At 48.1% G+C, this 20662-nt stretch overlaps 2 protein-coding genes across 9 annotated transcripts; one reads left to right on the forward strand and one right to left on the reverse strand.

Moving 5' to 3' along the window:
* The first annotated feature begins 474 nt into the window (after positions 1–474).
* wdr47a (WD repeat domain 47a) lies at positions 475–9896 on the forward strand. Of its 6 annotated transcripts, XM_078098947.1 has the most exons (18): positions 1185–1349; positions 1605–1770; positions 2130–2213; positions 2324–2408; positions 3326–3457; positions 3650–3826; positions 3922–4433; positions 4529–4649; positions 5870–6051; positions 6662–6895; positions 6991–7054; positions 7562–7719; positions 8021–8190; positions 8263–8433; positions 8558–8689; positions 8841–9059; positions 9573–9714; positions 9755–9896. In XM_078098947.1, coding segments are annotated over exons 1-18 (2763 nt in total). In that variant the 5' UTR covers positions 1185–1336; the 3' UTR covers positions 9756–9896. The 6 variants fall into 6 exon arrangements, with proteins under 6 accessions (XP_077955074.1, XP_077955075.1, XP_040028212.2 ...); XM_078098948.1 differs by lacking the exon at positions 1185–1349 and adding an exon at positions 475–691 and having other exon boundaries at positions 9573–9836; XM_078098949.1 differs by lacking the exon at positions 1185–1349 and adding an exon at positions 684–843 and having other exon boundaries at positions 9573–9836.
* Positions 9897–11059: 1163 nt separating this feature from the next.
* On the reverse strand, positions 11060–20656 carry gpsm2 (G protein signaling modulator 2). 3 transcript variants are annotated; one of them, XM_078098951.1, is made up of 16 exons: positions 20347–20574; positions 19511–19549; positions 17457–17773; positions 15652–15873; positions 15430–15565; positions 15208–15347; positions 14999–15122; positions 14718–14833; positions 14371–14526; positions 13177–13285; positions 12876–13005; positions 12722–12798; positions 12396–12584; positions 12162–12321; positions 11850–12046; positions 11060–11763 (listed from the first exon to the last, which is right to left on the reverse strand). In XM_078098951.1, the coding sequence occupies exons 3-16, from the start codon at positions 17534–17536 to the stop codon at positions 11593–11595; spliced, it is 2007 nt and encodes a 668-aa protein (XP_077955077.1). In that variant the 5' UTR covers positions 17537–17773; positions 19511–19549; positions 20347–20574; the 3' UTR covers positions 11060–11592. The 3 variants fall into 3 exon arrangements, with proteins under 3 accessions (XP_077955077.1, XP_040028214.1, XP_077955078.1); XM_040172280.2 differs by lacking the exon at positions 17457–17773 and having other exon boundaries at positions 20347–20656; XM_078098952.1 differs by lacking the exons at positions 17457–17773; positions 19511–19549; positions 20347–20574 and adding an exon at positions 16643–16822.
* Positions 20657–20662: the final 6 nt, after the last annotated feature.

Genomic DNA, 20662 nt, shown 5'->3' on the forward strand with positions numbered 1-20662 from the left:
TTGTGGAAATGTATTTATTCATGACTGCGACTGGATGGGAGAGCGGCTCCCCGAGGGGCCACAGGGGCCAGTGTTGATGAACACACATGCACGGTGCTCTTCAAATCATAAGCAGGTAAAAGTACAGGAATCAAAATATACCTCACATTCCTAACGCAGTGCGGCTCATGTCAGAATAAAATATAAGAGAATAAATGTACATGGAAGCATTACCAATGTTCCAAGATGGGGTCAGTGTCGACTACATACAAATATATTGATTTATTTATGTGTACATTTACAGTTGAGTAAAAATACTACAGTAGTTTACACAAGTACATTAGGCAACTTTAATACGGCTCGTGAAATGTTCTGACATATCTGACACATTTCATTCTCCTATTTCTCTTAATTAACCTTTACGTGTGTATTAGAGTGCGCGCGCGTGTGCGCGTGCGGGCTGGATGGATGGGGGGGGCAGTGCGGGGCGGGGGGGGCTCTCCTGCAGAACACAGCGGCAGAGAAAGAGATCCAGCGGGGAGGAGGAGGCGCATTCACGGGCGGAGCACCGAGCACCGACAACCCGGAGCAGCACCGCGTCGTGTCGGCGTCCGTCCTCAGCGCAGGGAAGCACCCACCCGGGACCGGGGGGGGGGGAGCAGAGGAGGAGGGGGGCGTTCGTTTCCTGCACCGCGTGTCTTTGTAGAAACAGGTGAGCGTTAGTTGGGTCGCTGTTTGTTTGCCGGGGAAGCTGTCAGTGCGCACCGCGCCCCGGAGGACGCCTCTCCCCTCGGCCCCGGCTAGCTAGTCCCCCGTCCCCCCCCCCCCCCGTCCGTCCCACCCGGTTAGATTAGTCCGCTTTGGGTGAGCTAACTAGCCGTTTGTTGTTTTTGCTGTAATCCGGGGGTTAAATTTGGCATCTATGCAGAGCTAACAAGTAGCCTAAGCTCCTTATGCTGTTTGACTTGAGGCTTAGTGACAGTTATTAGCTAGCTCGCATGCTAGCTTAGCAGGACTGCAGCGCGTGTGTCTGTTTGTGTGTTTGATCACATCCGTGTGTTATGTAGCGATTGTTGATCGATACGAGGCCATAAAGCATCACTGGGTGCTGACTGTCATTGCGGTAATATAAATATATATGATATAAGGCCTTGCTTAAACAGCAAGTGGAGGGGTGTGCATCCTTTCGAAGCTAAGGTTGGTCTCACCGATTCCTTCCGTCGTCACAGTTTATTGACCCGAGGACTAAACAACAAACCTCGGTCCTCCGACGAGGAAACGCGGGGTTGCTGTTGTCACAACACAACCACATGTGTGATGCAGGGTAGTTAAATCACAGCATTAAAATCAAGTGTGCATGCAAACAAGAGGTAGGACTGCACGGACACAGTCCCCTTACACACCTCCACGCATGCATGTTTAGGAGCCACCACATTACAATTAAGCTTTTTTTCCTGTTTTATACGCATTTCAGATGTTTCCTCCAAGTTGCTACTCCGGCTGATAAAATCAATGAGCTGTGTCAAACTTGTATTCATTATTTACGCACATAAACAAGTTAAGAACTGAGCTTGTGACTCTGTCTGTGTGTGTGTGTGTGTGTGTGTGTGTGTGTGTGTGAGTAGTCGTCACCATGACAGCGGAGGAAACCATAAACGTGAAGGAGGTGGAGATCATCAAGGCGATCCTGGACTTTCTGAACTCCAGGAAGTTGCACATCAGCATGTTGGCTCTGGAGAAGGAGAGCGGCGTCATCAACGGGCTCTACTCCGACGACATGCTCTTCCTCAGGTAAATGAACCCTGGGCTGAAACCCGGGTCGGCACCTCTCAAGTTGCAGCTCAGAAAGCTGCTGCCAACTTTGAAAGTAGGAACAACAGGCAACTCAACTCCAATCAGGAGTTGCGTTATTCACAGTGTCCTCTGGATTGGGTGTAGCGTAACGCTGCAGTGGGTGTGAGTCCCCTGAAAGTCGGCCGGTGGTGTGTTGACTGCAGCTCGACTCCGTGTTAAATGCATTTATCAACTAATACATTCTGGAAACTCCTCTCCAGTTCTATATTATAGAAACACATTCACATGACATGTTCATGTGGACGCATTATAGAACCTGATTCCCATATGCTTTAAATGAACTGTCTTTCTGTCAGGCAACTGGTGCTGGATGGCCAGTGGGACGAGGTGTTGCAGTTCATTCAGCCTTTGGAGTGCATGGATAAGTTTGACAGAAAAAGGTCCGTATATTTACACGTTCAGGTATCCTTTGTTGATGCCTACAGCAGAACATTGAAAGGAAAACCGCATCAACGCGTTGATAAAGTCTGTACAACCGTCGTGTCCCCAGGTTTCGTTACATCATCCTCAAGCAGAAGTTTCTCGAGGCTCTGTGCGTTAACAACGCCATGTCTGCAGAAGACGAACCGCAGCATGTAAGTCATTCAACCATTTTAGCAGCTGTAGGACTAAAATGTACTAACAAACTATAAGTATTTGTTAATCTCCTCTAAGCCGCCCCAGTGATGACACAGCCTTGGATTTGCGTCCTGTTGAACAGACTTTGTAACAGACCTGCTTTGTCTTCCCACTGACTGCAACTGGTTGTCATGGCAGTAAACAGGAAGGCTCAATCGTTAGGAGATGAGAAGAAAAGCATGCAGTTTTGGATGAAACTGGAATTGTGCAACTCATCTGAACAGACCTGCTAGTCTTTGAGAGAGGCGGACAGAGGCAGGTTGCGTGTGTGGACTTCAGCGGTGGCTGCACATGCATGTGAGCAGCATCGCAACCATTGACTGTCCTCAGTGCTGTCGAGGGTTTAACTGGATTAAGCAGTTTGTGTGCACCTCTTATACGGCACATTTGATTGTCCATGTTGGAATAAGCCGTTTTACATATCACATCTGTTCACCTGTCGGGTCCAACCCACCAGATGGCAATAGGCAAAAGAAAGTGTGCCCTTCTGCTACCCCCCCTACTCCCCCCCCCCCCTCACCCTCCCACCCTTCCTTTTTGTCTGAGCTGTACATTGCGATTATCACGGAGGGGACGAATGGATGCCCCACCAGTTACAGTAAGCAATGGATACAAATGTTGCCTTTTGGGTTGTTGCTCCATAATGATGTATGTAATCCAATTGTATAGTAGTTAATTATCACTTTAACTATTTCTGTGTTTTCCGGATGATGCGGGACAAAATTCATCATTTTGTCGTCTCTTGTAAATAATATCTTTTAAAGTTAATCCTTTTTTTATGAGCTGTTTTTGGTGGCAAACGAGTTTAATAAAGCGTTCCTAATTCTAATCTAAGAATCTAATCTAATTTGAAATGTATTTCCTGTTGTTTTAGTTGGAGTTCACCATGCAGGAAGCAGTGAAGTGTCTCCACGCTCTGGAGGAGTTCTGTCCCTCTAAAGATGACTACAGCAAACTGTGTCTGCTCCTCACGCTGCCTCGCCTCACACACCATGCTGAGTTCAAGGCGAGACCTAAGAGTGACGATCAAAAGGGGAACATGTTGGTAGTATGACGTGAAGGATTAAAGCTTCCTTAGACCGGGAGCATCTTCTTGTCATTCTCTCCTGCATTTTTATTTAAATGTATTTTTACAATTCGGTGATCAGTTTTTGCTTCCATTTGTTGACTCCCCTTTTGCTCTGCCGCCGCCCTGCAGGACTGGAACCCGAGCACGGCCAGGGTGCAGTGTTTCGATGAGGCCTGCACCATGGTAGCGGAGTTCATCCCTGCAGACCGGAAGCTGAGCGAGGCTGGATTCAAGGCCAGCAGGGACCGACTCTTCCAGCTGCTCCTCAAGGGAGTCCTCTATGAGTGCTGTGTGGAGTTCTGCCAGGTTTGGACCTCTGAAAAACCAAAGAAATCATTTGGTTTCGGACAAAACCCGCAGGCTCCCGATTGAATTTCCATTTGTTTGGTTTGATTGTGCAGAGCAAGGCGACGGGGGAGGAGATGCCCGAGGGCGAGGTCCTCCTCGGCGTCGACATGCTTTGCGGTAACGGCTGTGACGACCTGGACCTGTCTCTGCTCTCCTGGATGCAGAACCTCTCCCACACCGTCTTCTCCTGCGCCTTCGAGCAGAAGCAACTCAACATCCACGTGGACCGCCTGGTCAAGCCCACCAAGACCGGCTACGGAGACCTCCTCACCCCGCTCATCAGCAAGCTGTCTCCGTACCCGTCGTCCCCGCTGCGCCGGCCCCAGTCCGCCGACACCTACATGTCCCGCTCCTTGAACCCCGCGCTGGACGGGCTGTCCTTCGGCCTGTCCGGCCAAGACAAGAGAGCGAGCGGCGGGGAGACGGCGCCAGGCAAAGGGGTCTCTCCCATGTCCCACTCCTTTGCCAACTTTCACTACCCGGGAGCAGGCGGGCAGAGCCTGAACAGGAGTCTCATGATGGAGAGCACCGACTGCCACAGCATCTTCGAGGAATCCCCTGAAACGTAAGGCTTGGGACTGGAGCAGGCCTCGGCCCGTGCCCGCTTTAGCGACGGGCGTCTTGGATAATCTGTTCCTGTGGTGTGTCGTCCCTGTGAAGGTCGAGGACGGACACGCCTGTGGATAAGATGATGGGCTCGGCCGGGGCTCAGAACCTGCGCCCTTCCCCGGCTCCGGGCGAGGACGCTCCGTCAGCCGCCGCCGCCGCCGACAGGAACGAGGTAAACGTGGCTAACTTTGCTGATTTGGAACCCGTTGGACTTGTCATGTGTCTCTCTTATGTCCCTGAAACGCGATCTCTGTCCTCGATGGGTGTCGCCGACGTTGAAGGTCTGTACGCGTGCCAGCTCAGATGGATATCTTTCAGTAAGGTGTGTCTGAGCTAATGTGGCTACTTAGGGTGACAGCTCGGCCCGTTCTGGCTCCGTTGTCTTCTGGCTGGATCAGAGACGTTGTTAAAAGGTTGCCTTTTTTTGGTGTTGTTAGTTTTCTTCCATCGTGTCCCAGCTCGTCACGTGTTGTGTGTCTGTGCGCAGACACATGGAGGTTAGTTTACTGTGGTTTGTGGTCGTTCTTCACAATTCATACTCCTTGGTCTCGCGCACACACACACACACACACACACGTTACACATGTTCTGAAATTCAGAGGAACCGAAGTCCAAAACAATTAACAGAAGTCCAATCATCCCCTCATAAATCTGAACAGATGTCTCCATGTAACCCTGGACGTCCTGAGAGGACGAGGCCGGGGTTGAGATGGTTGTGGGGCAGAAGGGGCACGAGGCCCAAGAACCCGGGTGCTTTACCCCCCCCCAAAAAAAGAGGGTCATTACTGCCCGCATGTTGCCTGAAAATAGTGTTGACCCAGTTCCCCTTTCTGTCCGACTCCTGCTTTCTATTCGGGTCCCGTTGAAGTAGGTGCTTTGTGCTGCCCCCCCCCGACCCCAAAGACACATTGAGGCCAGACGGAAGCACACTTAGGGGGGCCTCGCTGTCGTACTCCCCCTGCCCTCTCCTCCCGGCTCTCCTCTCTAGCGTCCTTCCCTTTTCGAGAGCGGGCACAGTCCCCCCCCCCCTCGTTTCCCATCAGATTGTCAGGACAGGAAGCAGCAGAGGGGGTGGGGACGGCAGCTCTCGGTCTCACCTCCTCTAATACCTGAACCCACAACAGAACAATGCTCCCTTTGATAAGTGTTAATAGGAGTCGGCAGATGCTTTTCGCTGTATGTGCGTGTGTGCGTGTGAACATGCTTTTGTTGTGCTAAATGGTTTCCACTTATCCTTGTTCATTTGTACACATGTGTTCACATTTTGAATTCAGGCCAAAAACCAGCGTTTCCCCCCTCTTCCCCCCCCAGAGTTACAATATCTGCTGAACAACTGATAAAATGACTTAACAACAAACAGGGCTCAATAACATGTTTGTGTTCTGCCTGCAGCTTCGTGACTCAACAGAGAAGTATGAGGAGTACTATCGGCAACGCCTCCGCGTGCAGCAGCACCTGGAGCAGAAGCAGCAGCAGAGGCAATTGTACCAGCAGATGCTACTGGAGGGGGGGGTCCAGCACGAGCCCCCGCCCAGCGAAATGCAGCACAGCCTCACCGAGAAGTTCCTCAACAGGTACAGACCCGGCGGGAGATGCCCGTTGCACAGGTGGTGTGACATGGAGGTGATTGAACCCGCTCAGCACTTTAACGATTTTAATAACTTCACGAGAGGAGCAGCTGTCGGACGAAGGAGAAGCAGACACGTTAAGGCCCCGACAACAATGGGCCCCATGTGCCCCCCCCCCCCCCCCCCCCCGGAATAAACCCGCCTCCTGTCCACATTGCACCATCTGTGGTGATCGGCTACGTCACGTCACAAGGGACTACCGCACCATGTGTCATAATATTGTGTATAAGTACTGTTGTACACGTCTCTAACATGTACCAGGCGACTGAAGCATGCTCATAAACCCCGACATGTTAAGCTTTGAGTGTGTGACAGAAATGACCTTTGGAAATGGGTTCACTTTTGCTCTGTCAGCAGGACAAAAGCCCTTTGATTTGTCCCTTGAGACTTCCTCCTGTCCTCCCTCTCCCCCCGTCTCTGCAGCCTCTGCATTATTCACAAGGGAAGCTGTGCATAATTACACCGTTACTCCGGCTCCTTTTGTCTTTTCGCCCGCCTTGTGTTTCAAACTGGTGCAGTTGATGGATGTGCATGCGCCCCGTGTCGCCCTCCTCAGGTCCATCCAGAAGCTGGAGGAGCTGAATGTGGGGATGGAGGACCTCGGGGAGGAGGTGAAGTCTCTGACCCAGCAGTGCAACGGGAACACACCCACCTCTGAGGACAACAAGGAGCCTCCATCCGTGACGCCGGAGCAGACGCGAGGGGGAGGGGTGCTCAGCAGCACCCCGCAGCGCGCCGCGGCGGGGCGCCCGGTTCAGCCTCCCAACGAGTCGCCCGTCCTGTCCCAGAGGTGCTGTGGGTGTGGTTTCTTTTGTTTTGCTGCCGGGGTTGGTGGCAGGGTGTGACCTGATGATTGCTGTGTTCTGTGTTTGTTTTTTTTCGCAGTGGACAGAAACAAAAAGGAAGTCCACAATGTGACTCACCGGGCTCCTTGTCCCGAAGCAAAGAGGCACGAATGCACACAAGTAACACTCCAACAGTTCTGTCAGACCGGCTCCTAGCGATCGATTACTCAACAAGCATATCATTCTCTGCGCTGAATAATTAACCTGCAATTACTTTCCTTCTGCAAGCCTGCCTTTGTTATTCACACGCGCATTTTCTCTCACCGTGGCTGTTGTTGTAGTCACAGAACAATCGTTTCTTTGGTATGTCGTATGTGTACAGACTGTAAAGCCCTCTGAGGCAAATTTGTAATTTGCGATTCTGGGCTATACAAAATAAAATGACTTGACTTGACTTGACTTGACTTTGGCACTCTGAGCTGATAAAAATGCTAAAATGCTGCTAAAAATGAGTTCAGCACATTTCCTCTAGTTTTTTGTCGCACAAGAAGATGAAACAGTGTAAAGTTATAACATAATTACATCACGATCTCGGGCTAGTTTCATAAAATTGTTGATATCAAAGATGATGGAGCTAATTACATATAATCTGTGTGTTTGTGTGTTTTTAGGGCGACAAACCCAAAAGGCTGTTTGTGCCCGTGCACACTTTAGAAGATACTCAAGCCATTCGAGCTGTCGCCTTTCACCCGTCTGGTTCTCTCTACGCTGTTGGGTCCAACTCCAAAACTCTACGTGTGTGTGCTTATCCAGAAACATTGGACTCAAGGTAAGGAGGACCCTTGGGTGGTGCCATGATGTAATTGTATGGTACAGGATAACTCCCACCCAGCGGGTGCCTCCATCCAAAGCATTGTAGAAATTTATTACGGTCTACCGTATAAGGGAATACTAACAGGAACTGTTAAAGTAAAAAAGAAAACTCAAAAAAGATCTACTTTTGATCGTATCACACAATTTTCTTCTCAGCAGTTGCCAGGTTGTCATGAAAAGTTCAAATTTCAAGCACTTTACAGCTTGACTTAAAACTTTTGGCTTGCCTTCCTACTCGGTCTACTTCCTCTCCTCAGCGGTTCCAGTCCAATAAAGCAGCCCGTCGTCCGCTTCAAGAGGAACAAACACCACAAAGGGTCCATCTACTGCGCGGCCTGGAGCCACTGTGGGCAGCTGCTGGCGACCGGCTCCAATGACAAATATGTCAAAGTCCTCCCGTTCAGTGCAGAGACGTGCAACGCCACAGGTACAGCCCGAGGCGCGTTCCTGTGATGCCCGACTGCAGCGGGGCTTCTCTTATTCTCTCTCTGTGCCTCAGGCCCAGACCTGGAGTTCAGCATGCATGACGGCACCATCAGAGACCTGGCCTTCATGGAGGGCCCAGAAAGCGGAGGAGCCATCTTGATCAGCGCCGGTGCTGGAGACTGTAACATCTACACCACCGATTGTCAGAGAGGACAGGGTCTGCACGCCCTGAGCGGACACACAGGTACACCCGAGCGTCTCATCCAACCCCCCTCCCTCCCCTCCCGTCCGACACAGCGAATAGAGACATGAGGAGAGAGAAAGATGGCCGCTGACAAGTATGTGATGCTTTTTGTGTTGCTCTGCAGGTCACATCCTGTCTCTGTATTCATGGGGAGGCTGGATGATTGCCTCCGGCTCTCAAGACAAGACGGTGCGTTTCTGGGACATCAGGGTGCCCAGCTGCGTGCGAGTAGTGGGAACTGCTTTCCACGGCTCAGGTACCACCTTTTATGTTTTTTTTATGAAATAACCCCGGCAATGTACGACACTAGAAAGCTGCCGTCAAAATGTGGGACGCTTCTACTGGTTTATGTATTGGTTTCTACAGCGACACTCACTTTTTTTTAAATGTTTCTTTTCACTGCACAGGCAGTCCTGTTGCCACGGTAGCAGTCGATCCGAGCGGTCGTCTCCTAGCAACAGGACAGGAAGACAGTGCGTGCATGCTGTACGACATCCGAGGAGGACGAATCGTTCAGGTTTATCGGCCGCACACCAGCGATGTGCGATCCATCCGCTTCTCCCCGGGAGCACATTACCTGCTGACCGGCTCCTACGACAATAAGGTCATAGTGTCCAACCTGCAGGGTACGTCTCCGCTTCTTAACAAACCAATCGCGCAGTAATGACCCCCCCAGGTGACTGCTTTGACCCGACATTAGCCAAATATAAGTTTAAAAAGTTCTGGAAGCAGGCAGCTACAGTGGATTTGACCCTGTATATTAAGTATATTATTATTGGGTCCAGCGACCTGCTTGACGTGCAGTAAAGATGTGGTTTCATCGTGTCTTTGGAGTCTGACATTGTTGACCATGAGTGGAAACGTCCGTTCTAAGTAAATATTATTCCGTACTTTTTAAGAAGAAAGGGAGACTCTACTTTGAGTATTTTTCCTTCGCTGCCGACAAAAAGGAAGAACAGAGTGATCATCTTGCCTGTAGTTCTAACACTTGTTTCCCTTTAAGACACAACCGGCATCATCGCTAATGTCTCACAGGAAAAACCTGCTTCAATCAGAAAACGTGGTGTCACGGCGCGTCCGGATTTTTTCTTTTTTTTTATTCTTCCTGACTGAGCTCCATTTCCTGTGTCTGTTGCTAGGCGACCTGACCAAGCCGCTGCCTCAGACCGTGGTGGGGGAGCACGGCGACAAGGTGATTCAGTGTCGATGGCATCCACAAGACCTGTCCTTCCTCTCGTCCTCGGCTGACCGCACCGTCACACTGTGGACACACAACCCGTAACACACACACACACACACACACACACACACACACACACACACACACACACACACACACAGACTACTGGTGGTCATCTAAAAGACACACCTCCCTCCTCTATACCTTCCTTCACTATCAACTGTCACGGCCTTGTGACAGAATTGACACGTCTAGCTTTAAACGCACACACATAGAGCAACACACAGACCGGTGAATGGGCCTTTCCCTTTCACTAGAAAACCCAAATGGATGCTGAGCTGTGACGTAAGAGAAGCACACATGCTGCATGGTCTCCCTTTTCTTTACAACATCCCCCTTATTTCCACCATCTCCACTCGTCATACAGTTGCTGCATGTCCTTTTCACTGAGGAGTTGTTGAGATTAGAGTGTACAGAGTGCTTTGTTCATGATGGTGCCTTCCTTGAGTTCTCAGTTTCCATAAGAGAAATGTAAACGCGAACAAACAACATAGATGATATGGTCAAAATCAAATTTAAGTCATCTTGAGAAGTCCGACATTCCTTCTTCCTTTGCATATTCATTTCTTACAGCGGGTGTAATGCTGCTATTGTTTAGGAGAACAAGTTGAATTTATAGTGTGTGTCGGGTGTCATTAGTGGGCTCTTCCTATCACAAGCCTGATTCTGCAGAGGTCCTATTATCCGACGTTGCTTTCCCGTGGGATGTGCTGATGTCCAATGTTTAACCGCATTGCTGCGACTCAAAATGTGTAAGGTAGCTTGTGCATTTGTTTTAAATTTGAATTTTCGTTGCAATGGAAGGTTGTTGTGTCAGCATCAAACCGATGGTGGAGTCCCCTCGCATTCAGCTCAGAAGCCTTTAGTGTTGGAAAGCATTGGTTTGTCTACTGCTGTAACAACACAACCATGGTGGGGGGGCAGTCTTTGCATACAGCGAGCGTCCAGCCATATGCACCAAGAAACGTGGATGGAAGCACGGGCGTTAGGATATTTATTTATAACCAGTATTTGGGGCATATGCATTGTTCTTTTCTTGCATTTTACATGCGCACATTGTCTTCTAATATCAATTTACTTACAAAGATTCATGTTTTATGTTATAGTATATATATATTGTTTTAAGAAATCAGGCCAAACTAATAAGTACATAGATGTATTTATTTCAGTTGTGTTTATGTATGTACAGTTATGTTTTTGAAATGCTAGTGTATTAAGCCTTTATAGTTCTTGTTTTTAGAAGTGACTTAAATTAATTAAAGCTAACTCAAGTCTGACTGCTGGTACGTTCAATAAAGTTTCTTTTACACAAGCTGGATATTTTGTGTTTAGTTGAACTGAAGCGTTCACATTGAACTTTTAAAAAAAGTGAAAAAACAAGGAGCCTTACATGGATGACACTTTATTCATCCTGCATCATTGAAATATTTAGTACAAAGAGCGTAAGTGCTGCACACGGACACAGGTTAATTCATTCCTTTATCAAATGTTTTTTTCAAAATACAATTTTTCTCGCCTGACCGAACGTAACCCCCCAACCTCTAAAAAACAACAACAAAATACATGGAAAGTTCTGTACCTCTGAACACTCACTCTTGTGAAAGCACATCAGCGGCAGGACGGCAAAATCACAATCATTAAAAAAGTACAATAAATACAGACATAACTGTAGTCATGTATTGAAAAATACACGTACGGTGAAATGAGTACAAACGGATAAAAAAACGTTCGTTCCTGATGCTGCCGAGTTTGTCCAGGTTCATGTTAGCGTTTTCATGCTGTATACTACATATGATGCTGACAGTGCTTTGTTTTGTCCCAAAGGACACATGTAAATATACACAAGGCTTTTCCCGTGAGCCCACTGGTCCGTCCCCTCCTTCGTGAGACGAAACCCGTCGTCCCTTTAAGTGCTTTGTTCAGTTGGAGGCAGGCCGGGCCGCGGCGGCCGAAGGCAGGGTGACGCGCTGCTCGTCCATCCGCTTGGCCTGGGAGCGCATGATGAGGCTGAAGAAGTCCTCGTCCGGCACGGTCGGCCCTCGGACTGGCGGGGGCGGCGCGGCGCAGCGCTGGTCGTCCAAGCGGGACCCCTGGTGGTTGAGAGCAAGGAGGAGAAGTTTAGTCACTCCTCGATTCTTCCTCTGTATTGAACGCGCATTGGGTCACGCCAGGTCACCTGGCACTTGACGAGCATGTCGAAGAAGTCGTCGTCGGGCTCGGCGTTGTCGGTGTTGGCCATCAGGTGGCTGAGCACCGCCTGGTTGCTGTTGTGGTTGAGCCGGAGGCCGGGGAGGCTCCCCCCCGCCGCCGCCGCAGACGGGTCCTCTAACCGCCGGCCCTGGGCGCCAGAGACGTTGGCGGATTCTGATAACGCTACACAGTTGGAGAGGAGGAATGCAGCAGAGGAGTCACATTTTTTTGGGATGAAAAGCAGGTAAATAGATTGCGAGAATCGGATGACTATGAAGAGGGACTACGGTGCACTCACATTTCCTGATGGCCCTGGGAGGCGACTCTGAACCGCTGCTTAAGGACAACCTGCTGCCCTTATCCTGTATCGAACAGCGTTGGTCATCCATACGGTTGCTCTGGAAACGGCTCAGCAGATCAAAGAAGCCCTCGTCGCCCAGCATTTCCGGACTGAGTCGCTGATGAAGTACAAAAACCTGAACATGAGACGCAGCTTAACAGAAAGCTGTAAGATACTAAATGGGCTGCGTACCTTCTGCGGCCCCTGTGAGGGGGTCTGGCTGGTGTTCAACGTGTTGCTGGTGTCCTGGAGAACCTTGCTGGAGCCACCAGCCTTGTGCTTCTTCCCACGCAGACGGCTGACGAAGAACAGCTTGGAGGAGCTCTTGACCAGGGAGGGTTTGGGCTGTTTGTTCAGAATGTCACTGTTCCACTTCTGACCCTTCAACGCACAGGAGAGGACGAGTTACCACCGTGCAGGAGGGAGTGGGGGGAAGACGCAGCATCTGGGGTCCAAACTTAGCAAAGCGTGACTTGAATGGATAGAACATCAGGTGCGTCAGTGGAAGAACTTCTTACATTGATCTTGTCTGGAGTTAGTTTCATCAGCTCCAGGTTCTCCATGCTGCGTCTTCTGCCCATCCTGGGCCTTGCTCCTAAAACAAAAAACACGATATAAACACCAGCCAGACAAACTGCTCTGTTTAAAGAAGACATAGAACTTTGAACTGACCATTCAGGTTGTAGTCTATGGCCTCATTCTCTGAGATAGTGGAGTTATTTGTGCTATAACTAAGACCCAGAACCATCTGGAGATCGGAGACGTTCATACGAGCCGTCAGCTCCCCGCCCCTATCGCCAGTCTGACAAACAGGAACACAATACACACACACACACAGGTTTATTTCAAAACTAAAGGATTCCTCTTCCTGTTTCTGTAAAGTAAAACTTCTTTCCAACATTGTTTCCACTGTAAAGCCAAAAGCAAAGATAGAAGAAAGGGAAGTGGACACTACTTCTTCTGTACTTTGTACCTCTTTGCAGATCTCCAGGTGTTTCTCAGCAAAGTGCATGGCTTGGTCATGGTTCCCCAGTGCAGTGTAAGCATTGCCAAGACTCCAGCACGCACGGCCCTCTCCAATCCTGCATCAATAAGCACATTTAAACACGTGCATGGGCACATAGTAGGGGTGTAACGATTCATCCACTGAATCGATCAATCGATTTATATTCCTGCGATCCAACTGAATCGATCTGTGCTCCGCAAATCGGCATTCCGGACGACATATATCGATTACAAATCGATTGAAATGGTACATGATACTTGGAAACTGCACATTGGATTTAAGTACAAAAACGGCATGGATGCGTGTTTGTTTGTTTGTTTGTTTTTTAGCACTTTAGACACGTTAAACGTTACTCGATTCAGTCTGCCTGTCTGTGACGTCATCAGTACACAGCGGCAGCCGCGCGAAACTCGGAACAAAACACAGCGTGGAGGAGACGACTGCGAGCGAGACATTTACAAACCAACTTATCGATCCAGCGCGTGGAAACATTTTGGCTTTTGCAAACACAGAGGTGTTCTAAATAAGTCGGTCGCTGTTTGTAGAATATGTAGAAGCCAAATAAAAAAACACGGAAACACAACAAATCTTTCCGGCCATCTACTAAGGCGCCGTGGGACTAAACAACGGCGACAGTCAGGACCTCTAGCAGCGTCACCGCTGCAGCAGCAGCAGGTAGCTCTGCAGACACCTCAGGCCTCGCCAGCACCAAACTCAACATCACAGTAACAATTGCCAAGTTTATCTGTAAAGACATGCGACCCTACAATGTGGTTGGAAATCCGGGGTTTTGTGAATTGATCCAAACATTGTGTAATTATTGTGTAATGTTTACATTGAAAATGGCACTTGATTCAAATAAAACGTTTATACATTTGCCATTAATTGTTGTTTGCTTGTTTATAATATCCATAATTAATTTAAACCTGATTTCCTTACAAGAAACAACAGGGATCTCAGAAACTTTGCCTGCATTGTCCAGTAAAGTTACTGAATCGATTTCAAGTCACTGAATCGAATCGAATCGTTCTAAATTAACCCAGATCGTCCATGAATCGAATCGGCAACCATGAATTCGAATCGTTGTTAAAATGAATCGTTACACCCCTAACACATAGGCATTCTTCTTCCTCTAGCAAATGAGTGTGTGTGTGTGTGTACCTGTCATTGAGGTCCTGGGCAATGATGAGGTGCTTCAGGTGGTAGTCTATGGCTCTCTCATAGTCCTGCAGGAGTGTGTAGGTGTTGCCCAGACTGTAGCAGGCCTGAGCCTCCACGGCTCGATCCTTCAACTGCCTCGCCAGCTGCAGCGTCCTCCTGGTAAACATGCAGAGCAGCTGGTTCAAAGCACTGCAGAGACCCTCCGGCTTCTTACGCCACACAGTTCCCAAAGTCTCCCAAAACCGAGAGCCCTTTTTAAGATCCTAATCTTAAAAGTGGTATTTCAACAGAGGCAATATGTCATACCACACCCGACATATGCGAATGCGCAGTCGGCTGTGGCTTACTTGTAATGCTCAGCTGCCACTTCGAATTCCCCCAAAAAGATGTAGGCGTTCCCAAGGTTGCAGTAGGCGCGTCTCTCTGCCGAGCGGTCACCAAACTCCTTGGCGATGAGCAGGCGCTGTTCCAAAGAAAGATGTAGACACATTTCACCATCCACTGTTAGAATAACTTTCACTCGGCAGACGTGTGCAAAAACACTTTGCTAAAAAGGGCTCGGCCGTACTCAGAGGACTTTTTTTTATGACGCGCTTTAAAGAAAGGGTCTTTTAGGGTTACACCAAACCTGTTGGTGAGACGCTACTGCCTTGCGGAAGTTTCCCAATAAGTAGTACGTGTTGCCGAGGTTGCCGTAGGTCCGACCCTGAGCGGCGCGATCCCCAAGCTCCTTCACTATGGCCAAGTTCGCCCTGAGGGTGCACAAATGTGATATAATGGGACAATAGCAGAAAGGCATTGTGTTATAACAATGTCACTGACTATGCGGCCACTTACTCGTAGTACTCCGCTGCCTCCCTCAGGGCCAGCATGACCTCCTCTGGGAAATCTCCAGGTTCGGCTCCACTCCAACAGATACTTTTGCCTTTGGCATGGTACACGTTCCCGAAGTTATACAGAGCTCGCGCCTGACCCACCTAGCACCAGTCAAGGAAAAACACGTCAGTGGTTTGAGGTGGATGTCCCCTGAGCATTATACAGAGAACCCTGCAGCCTCACCTTGTCATTAATGTCTCTGGCTATGTCCAGGTGCCTCTGACAGCAAACCACAGCCTCGTCAAAGCGCCCCAGCACCTTCAACGTGTTGCCGAGGTTCCCACTGGCTTTGGCTTCTCCGAGCAGGTCGCCAACCGTCCTACGGATCGCACCTCATGTCAGTAATAATCAATATGGTCTTGATCGGTTAGCAGGGGTGCGTTTGCTTCTCGTGCTGCTTCCGACCTGGTCAGGGTGAGGTCGTGCCGGTGGAACTCTAGGGCCTTGGCGTAGTCGTGCAGGTGGAAGTAGGCATTGCCTATCTGGCTGTAGATGGCGCTGAGCACCTGCAGGTCCTCTGTGCCCACCTGGATGGCGGCTTCAAAGAAAGAGACGCCCGCTCTGTAGTCGCCAACCTTACAGAGCCGCTCACCCTCCAACGCCAGCTCCAGACAGGACACCTCCATCCTGCAGCGGGAAGAAGCGGAGTCCGTCCGTCAGCTGGCCAAGAGGTGATCCAGCCTGCTGCTTGAACTCTAGTTTCTGGAGTCAATAATTAAAAGGCCCGATAATGAAGAATTTATGGTGAGATCTTCTCTGGCTGAAACCCACAGCCGACTGAGCCGACTCTGCTCACGAGGACGGCTTTTAGCTACTTCCTTCCACCTACAGAGAACAATAGTTTGGGGTCTGTTTGTTTTGGTAGATTTCACATCCTTTTGACTTGCAATAGAAAGTGTTTTTTTTTTTTTTTTTTAAAGCAAAATGAAGGCAGAGAGCAGGGGGAGTTGAATTCAAGGCCGGATTGAAGTTGTAAAACAATGGTGGCGGTTTATCTGCGCAAGCATTATTTTTAGAATTAGTAGCATATGTGTGCAAAGCAAAAATTGTTTTTCAGGAAACTGCATTGTTGTGAAGAGATCGGCTTCACACAAAGTCTTCTTAGTTTGTTTATGTGGAGCTTTCCGCATGTACCCACCCAAGCTTTGGTTTGAAAGTCCTCCAAAACTGACCCAGAAACAGCAAATAAAGTCACATAATTGTGTCGATTCCTTAGATGAAGTCAAATGTCACAAAAACACCAAACAAACCAGCTGGTTTTGTCATCCAGAAGGAAACCAGCCAAACATTGTAAACAGTCAGCAAAGCTGCTGCAGTGAGCAGCCAGCGCCTTAAATCAAAAAATGTTTCTACTAAATTTCCTAACTGTAACAAACAGTGGCAAAAAATAGCCTACCTGATAGCTTTTTGTGTCTTACAACAACAACAACAACAGATGGAACTCGTGAGAGGCATCTAACCGATCTTCCACTTCCACACCGCTCATCTGACATCATGGAGCTATTACAGCATCACTCATTGGACAACTTTAAAAGGAGACCCGTGTGATGTTGTCACATCATTAACTTCCCAATGCATGGCAGAGAGGAAACTGCACACTCAGCATATCCTCAGGTAATCCGCTTGTCTCTAAAGCTCTCTCTTCTGACCTGGTCACCTGAGATTACGGCTGGAAAGTGCGCAGCCGACAGATTACTAAATAGATTTATTAGACATGTTGGGCACCAACAGCCTCTGTGGTGAAGTTTAATGGAATCAAGTCATTAACAACAACCATCGAGAACAACAGCGTGGATCCAAAAACGATATCCTCCGACCAAGTGGAGGCGTATTATCCAAATAAGTTGGACGAAAAAAAACAGCGCAAGCGGTGCTGAATTTTTCAGGGCTTGTTAAATATTGAAGCCAACTGGAACAAGTCACACCGGCATGCTTCTCCACTTGGGGATGTATGAACAGCTGGCTGATGCCCTTTTTGGCAAACAAAGTCACAAAGCCCCGTGAAACAGTCCTCCTGCTCTATGATGGAACTTGGGTGTCAGTTTTCGATCCCGTGGAACACACAACACGGTCCCTCTATTAACAAGCTAACAAGGAAACAAATGATGCCTCATTTATTATCTTTTGTAAGAAGAATTGATATTGTGAAAAAGAGATCGGGGAGGTCTTCTCTAACCCAACCTCTTTTAAGGGAGAGGAAATCTTCCTACCTGTAGCGGACATGAAAGGACTGCTCCTCATTTCCCGTGCTAATCACTGAGCCACTGGTATCCATTGATGTGCATAACATCGGGGGGAAATCCCAGTTTGGTTCGAAAGAATTGTTGCAATTAAAAAAGAAAGGAGCCAGTGAAGAAAAAAAAAAAGCCAATAAGCCACATAAGAAGTCACACAAAGTGGTCACGTCTGCTGAGCGTTGACTGTGGAAGGCGACCCCCCCATGAGTGAGGCACAGCGGCAGAGTCCTGAGCGACAGTCCACGCGGCTGCGTTTCGAGTCAGTGCACCTCAACCTCACCGGCGGCCCTCTGTGAAGAGAACACAAGATGCTGTACGTGAAGCCTCGTTCTGGCCGCACGGCGCCATGGCAACCCCAATCAAACGGCAGCGTGCAGAAGCGCGGCAGCGAGTGAGAGAGAGAGAGAGAGAGAGAGAGAGAGAGAGAGAGAGCAGGGCGGGAGTGAATGGATGAGGGTCAACGCGGGCGAGCTGCCAATCTAAGACGGTGACTCAATGCGCCCGGGGGTTGTGCGCTGAAGTTTAGCGCGAGCTCAGCGGGCTGAGAACACCACACGGTGTAACTCGTGCAAGCGGCCATGGCAGGGAAAACATCATAATCACAGCGCGTAAATGCGAATCAGATGTGGGACGCTGAAAAGCAGGAGAAACCAGTGTTGCGTGATTAATTAAGAAATCGCTGGCTGGATTTAAAGAGGAGCAGAAGCAGCAGAGCCCACGTTGCGTGCGCTCCGTCCACCAAAGGAAAGGACAGTGATAAGCGAGCTGCAGGGAGAAGATAGACTGGTCTTTACTGCTCCAAGTAAAGACCAGAGCCAAACATTACCTCATTTCTCCATGAGGTCATATTAGCCACACCTATTAGTCCCCCCGACATTTAACCCACCAGCCACAAAATGGAAAAAGGAGCGGAGCCCGTTCTCTATGCTGAAGGTCAACAAAGACATGACAAACAAGCAGTTTCAGAGATAATTCCAGCTTAAATGGCGATCATTATGATCTTTTAAATATATTCAGCATGTCTTTTAAAAAGGGCCACTAAATACATGCTTCTTCTTTATTTAAAACTACTTAAAAGTATGACTATTGTTAGACGTGTGCTGTACTTGTTATCCCATCGCCTGTTTAACCCACTGCACATAAGAAAGAAGCAAGTGTTCATAAAGTACCTTGGAGTAGTAGGACCTTTGATCTACAATAGGCTGGCTAAGCAGTTCCTAGTGTTGTATCAGCACTGAGCTCATACTGCCAGAAGAGCGCTAATCTATAAAACACTTGGCAACCAAAACAGAGAAAAACTGTTTTGACAAATCGCTTCACGGCCGCTTGATGTCACAATCTGTTGTTCAGCTAAGCTTAAAGCCGGTACATTTCTCTCAATAAAGACACAGTCTGAATGGCAGCAGTAGCTCAACACTGACCTTTGAACGGAGGAGAAACGTTACAGTTTAGGGCCTAAACTGCTAAACAACTGTTGAGTCAATGCGTCTTAATGAACCTGTCCTGGACATTAGAAGGAAAGGGAACAGACTTCCTGTTGCTACGTGAATGTGAACAGCAATAAGACAAACTAAAGCCCATGGCTTTGGGAGTCTGGGCAGTGCATGTTTCCTGCACAGTATTATTAAGGCTGATTGATGTATGTTTTACACCATCGCATGCCGACTGGGTGTGTGTAAGTAGAGACCAGCCCGCTCACAAAGCTACAGTGAACCAGTGTGTCACAGGAAGATGGGATCCGTGACTAACTGAACATCAATGGAAAACAGAGGTTGTGCGTTTATTGACAGCTTGTTGGTAATCGCTTGGTAATCGCTGACTCTTCAGTCACAAATAGGACATGAGTTCACTGTAAACACGCAGCCGACGCAATCTATTTTCATTGTGCTCACAGCCCATTGATGCACTAAAATTACTGCTCCCACCGAAAGCAAAGTCTAAGTATGGAAACACCACGCAGCGCCACAGCAAAAAGCCTGCACGAAAACAAAGGAAAGAAACAACTGCATAAGTACAGGGATACGCACCGGTAAGTCTTCCACACGGGGACAGGAAATCTGGGAAGCCTGCAAGGAAAAGTGTGACCATAAATAACTTTACAACTAAATATAGTATCTTTGCAGTACTTGGTTAGGTGTATGACTATTGTAATAGTTTGCCTTACATAATTATGGTCAATATGAACTCAAACTTAATACTTAAGTTGGGTTTTCCGGATGATCGGCACACACTCTATTTTCACAATCAGTTGCCAGTTAATAAAAGGTACAAAAAAAGGGAACCTTATAAGTAACTTAGTGAGGAAGATCAACTGTTAGATACATACAGTATGCCACATTACTATTCATTTCAACAGCACCTCAAACCTGAATGAGCATATATTTAAAACGACATTTTGTGTTTTGACTGAAACGTTTTGATTTTCTTGCATAAACTGACAGCTGAGTAGACAAAGTGTATTATATGTTAACGTTATATGCCATCATCTAAAGGTCTGAAGGTATGCGAGTATTGCATTGTATTACTAAAGGAATAGGAATTAATCAACTGTTAGTGCAAGTAATGCAGAAAGAAAGTGGAAATAATGACAATTAACGTTAGTTGCATTCGTACTGTATTCTTTAAACTACTGCATCATATGTTATTGTCACTTCAAATGAATTTAAAAAGGAGGTTGTTTTCAACGACGGGGCTTGAAAGAGAGCATTGAGAACACCGTACGTTCGTGATGGGTAAGAAGTGTACGTGTGTGTTAAGTTGTTATGTTAAGCGTAACACTGAATTCACCCCTCGCTGCTTCCAGTATCGCATTCAGCTAAAGATTAGCCAGTTAGCTAGTTAGCATGTTAGCCGCTAAACTTACGTTACACGATCCAGTTCGAACAATGGTGACTTTTCCTCTTCTTCTCTTGACTTTCTCACATGAATAGAAATGTAAGGTCGATTTGAAACGCGCACAAACTGATGTTTGTAACTTAAACTTTAAATGCAACCTTGAGTCTACATTGTCCTAAAGAAAAACTTCGGTTTAACTTCCATAAGAACGGAGGAAAAGCCGTGCATTACCCTGTATGTTTTGGCCAAGTAGCCAATCGGGGGACGAGATTCAAAGGTAGCCACGCCCCCAGCCACAGCCATTGGACCAACGGATTCGAATAGAAAAAGAAGATGACGTATCT

This window comes from Gasterosteus aculeatus, chromosome 3 (assembly GCF_964276395.1).
Source record: "Gasterosteus aculeatus chromosome 3, fGasAcu3.hap1.1, whole genome shotgun sequence".
Taxonomy (NCBI): domain Eukaryota; kingdom Metazoa; phylum Chordata; class Actinopteri; order Perciformes; family Gasterosteidae; genus Gasterosteus; species Gasterosteus aculeatus.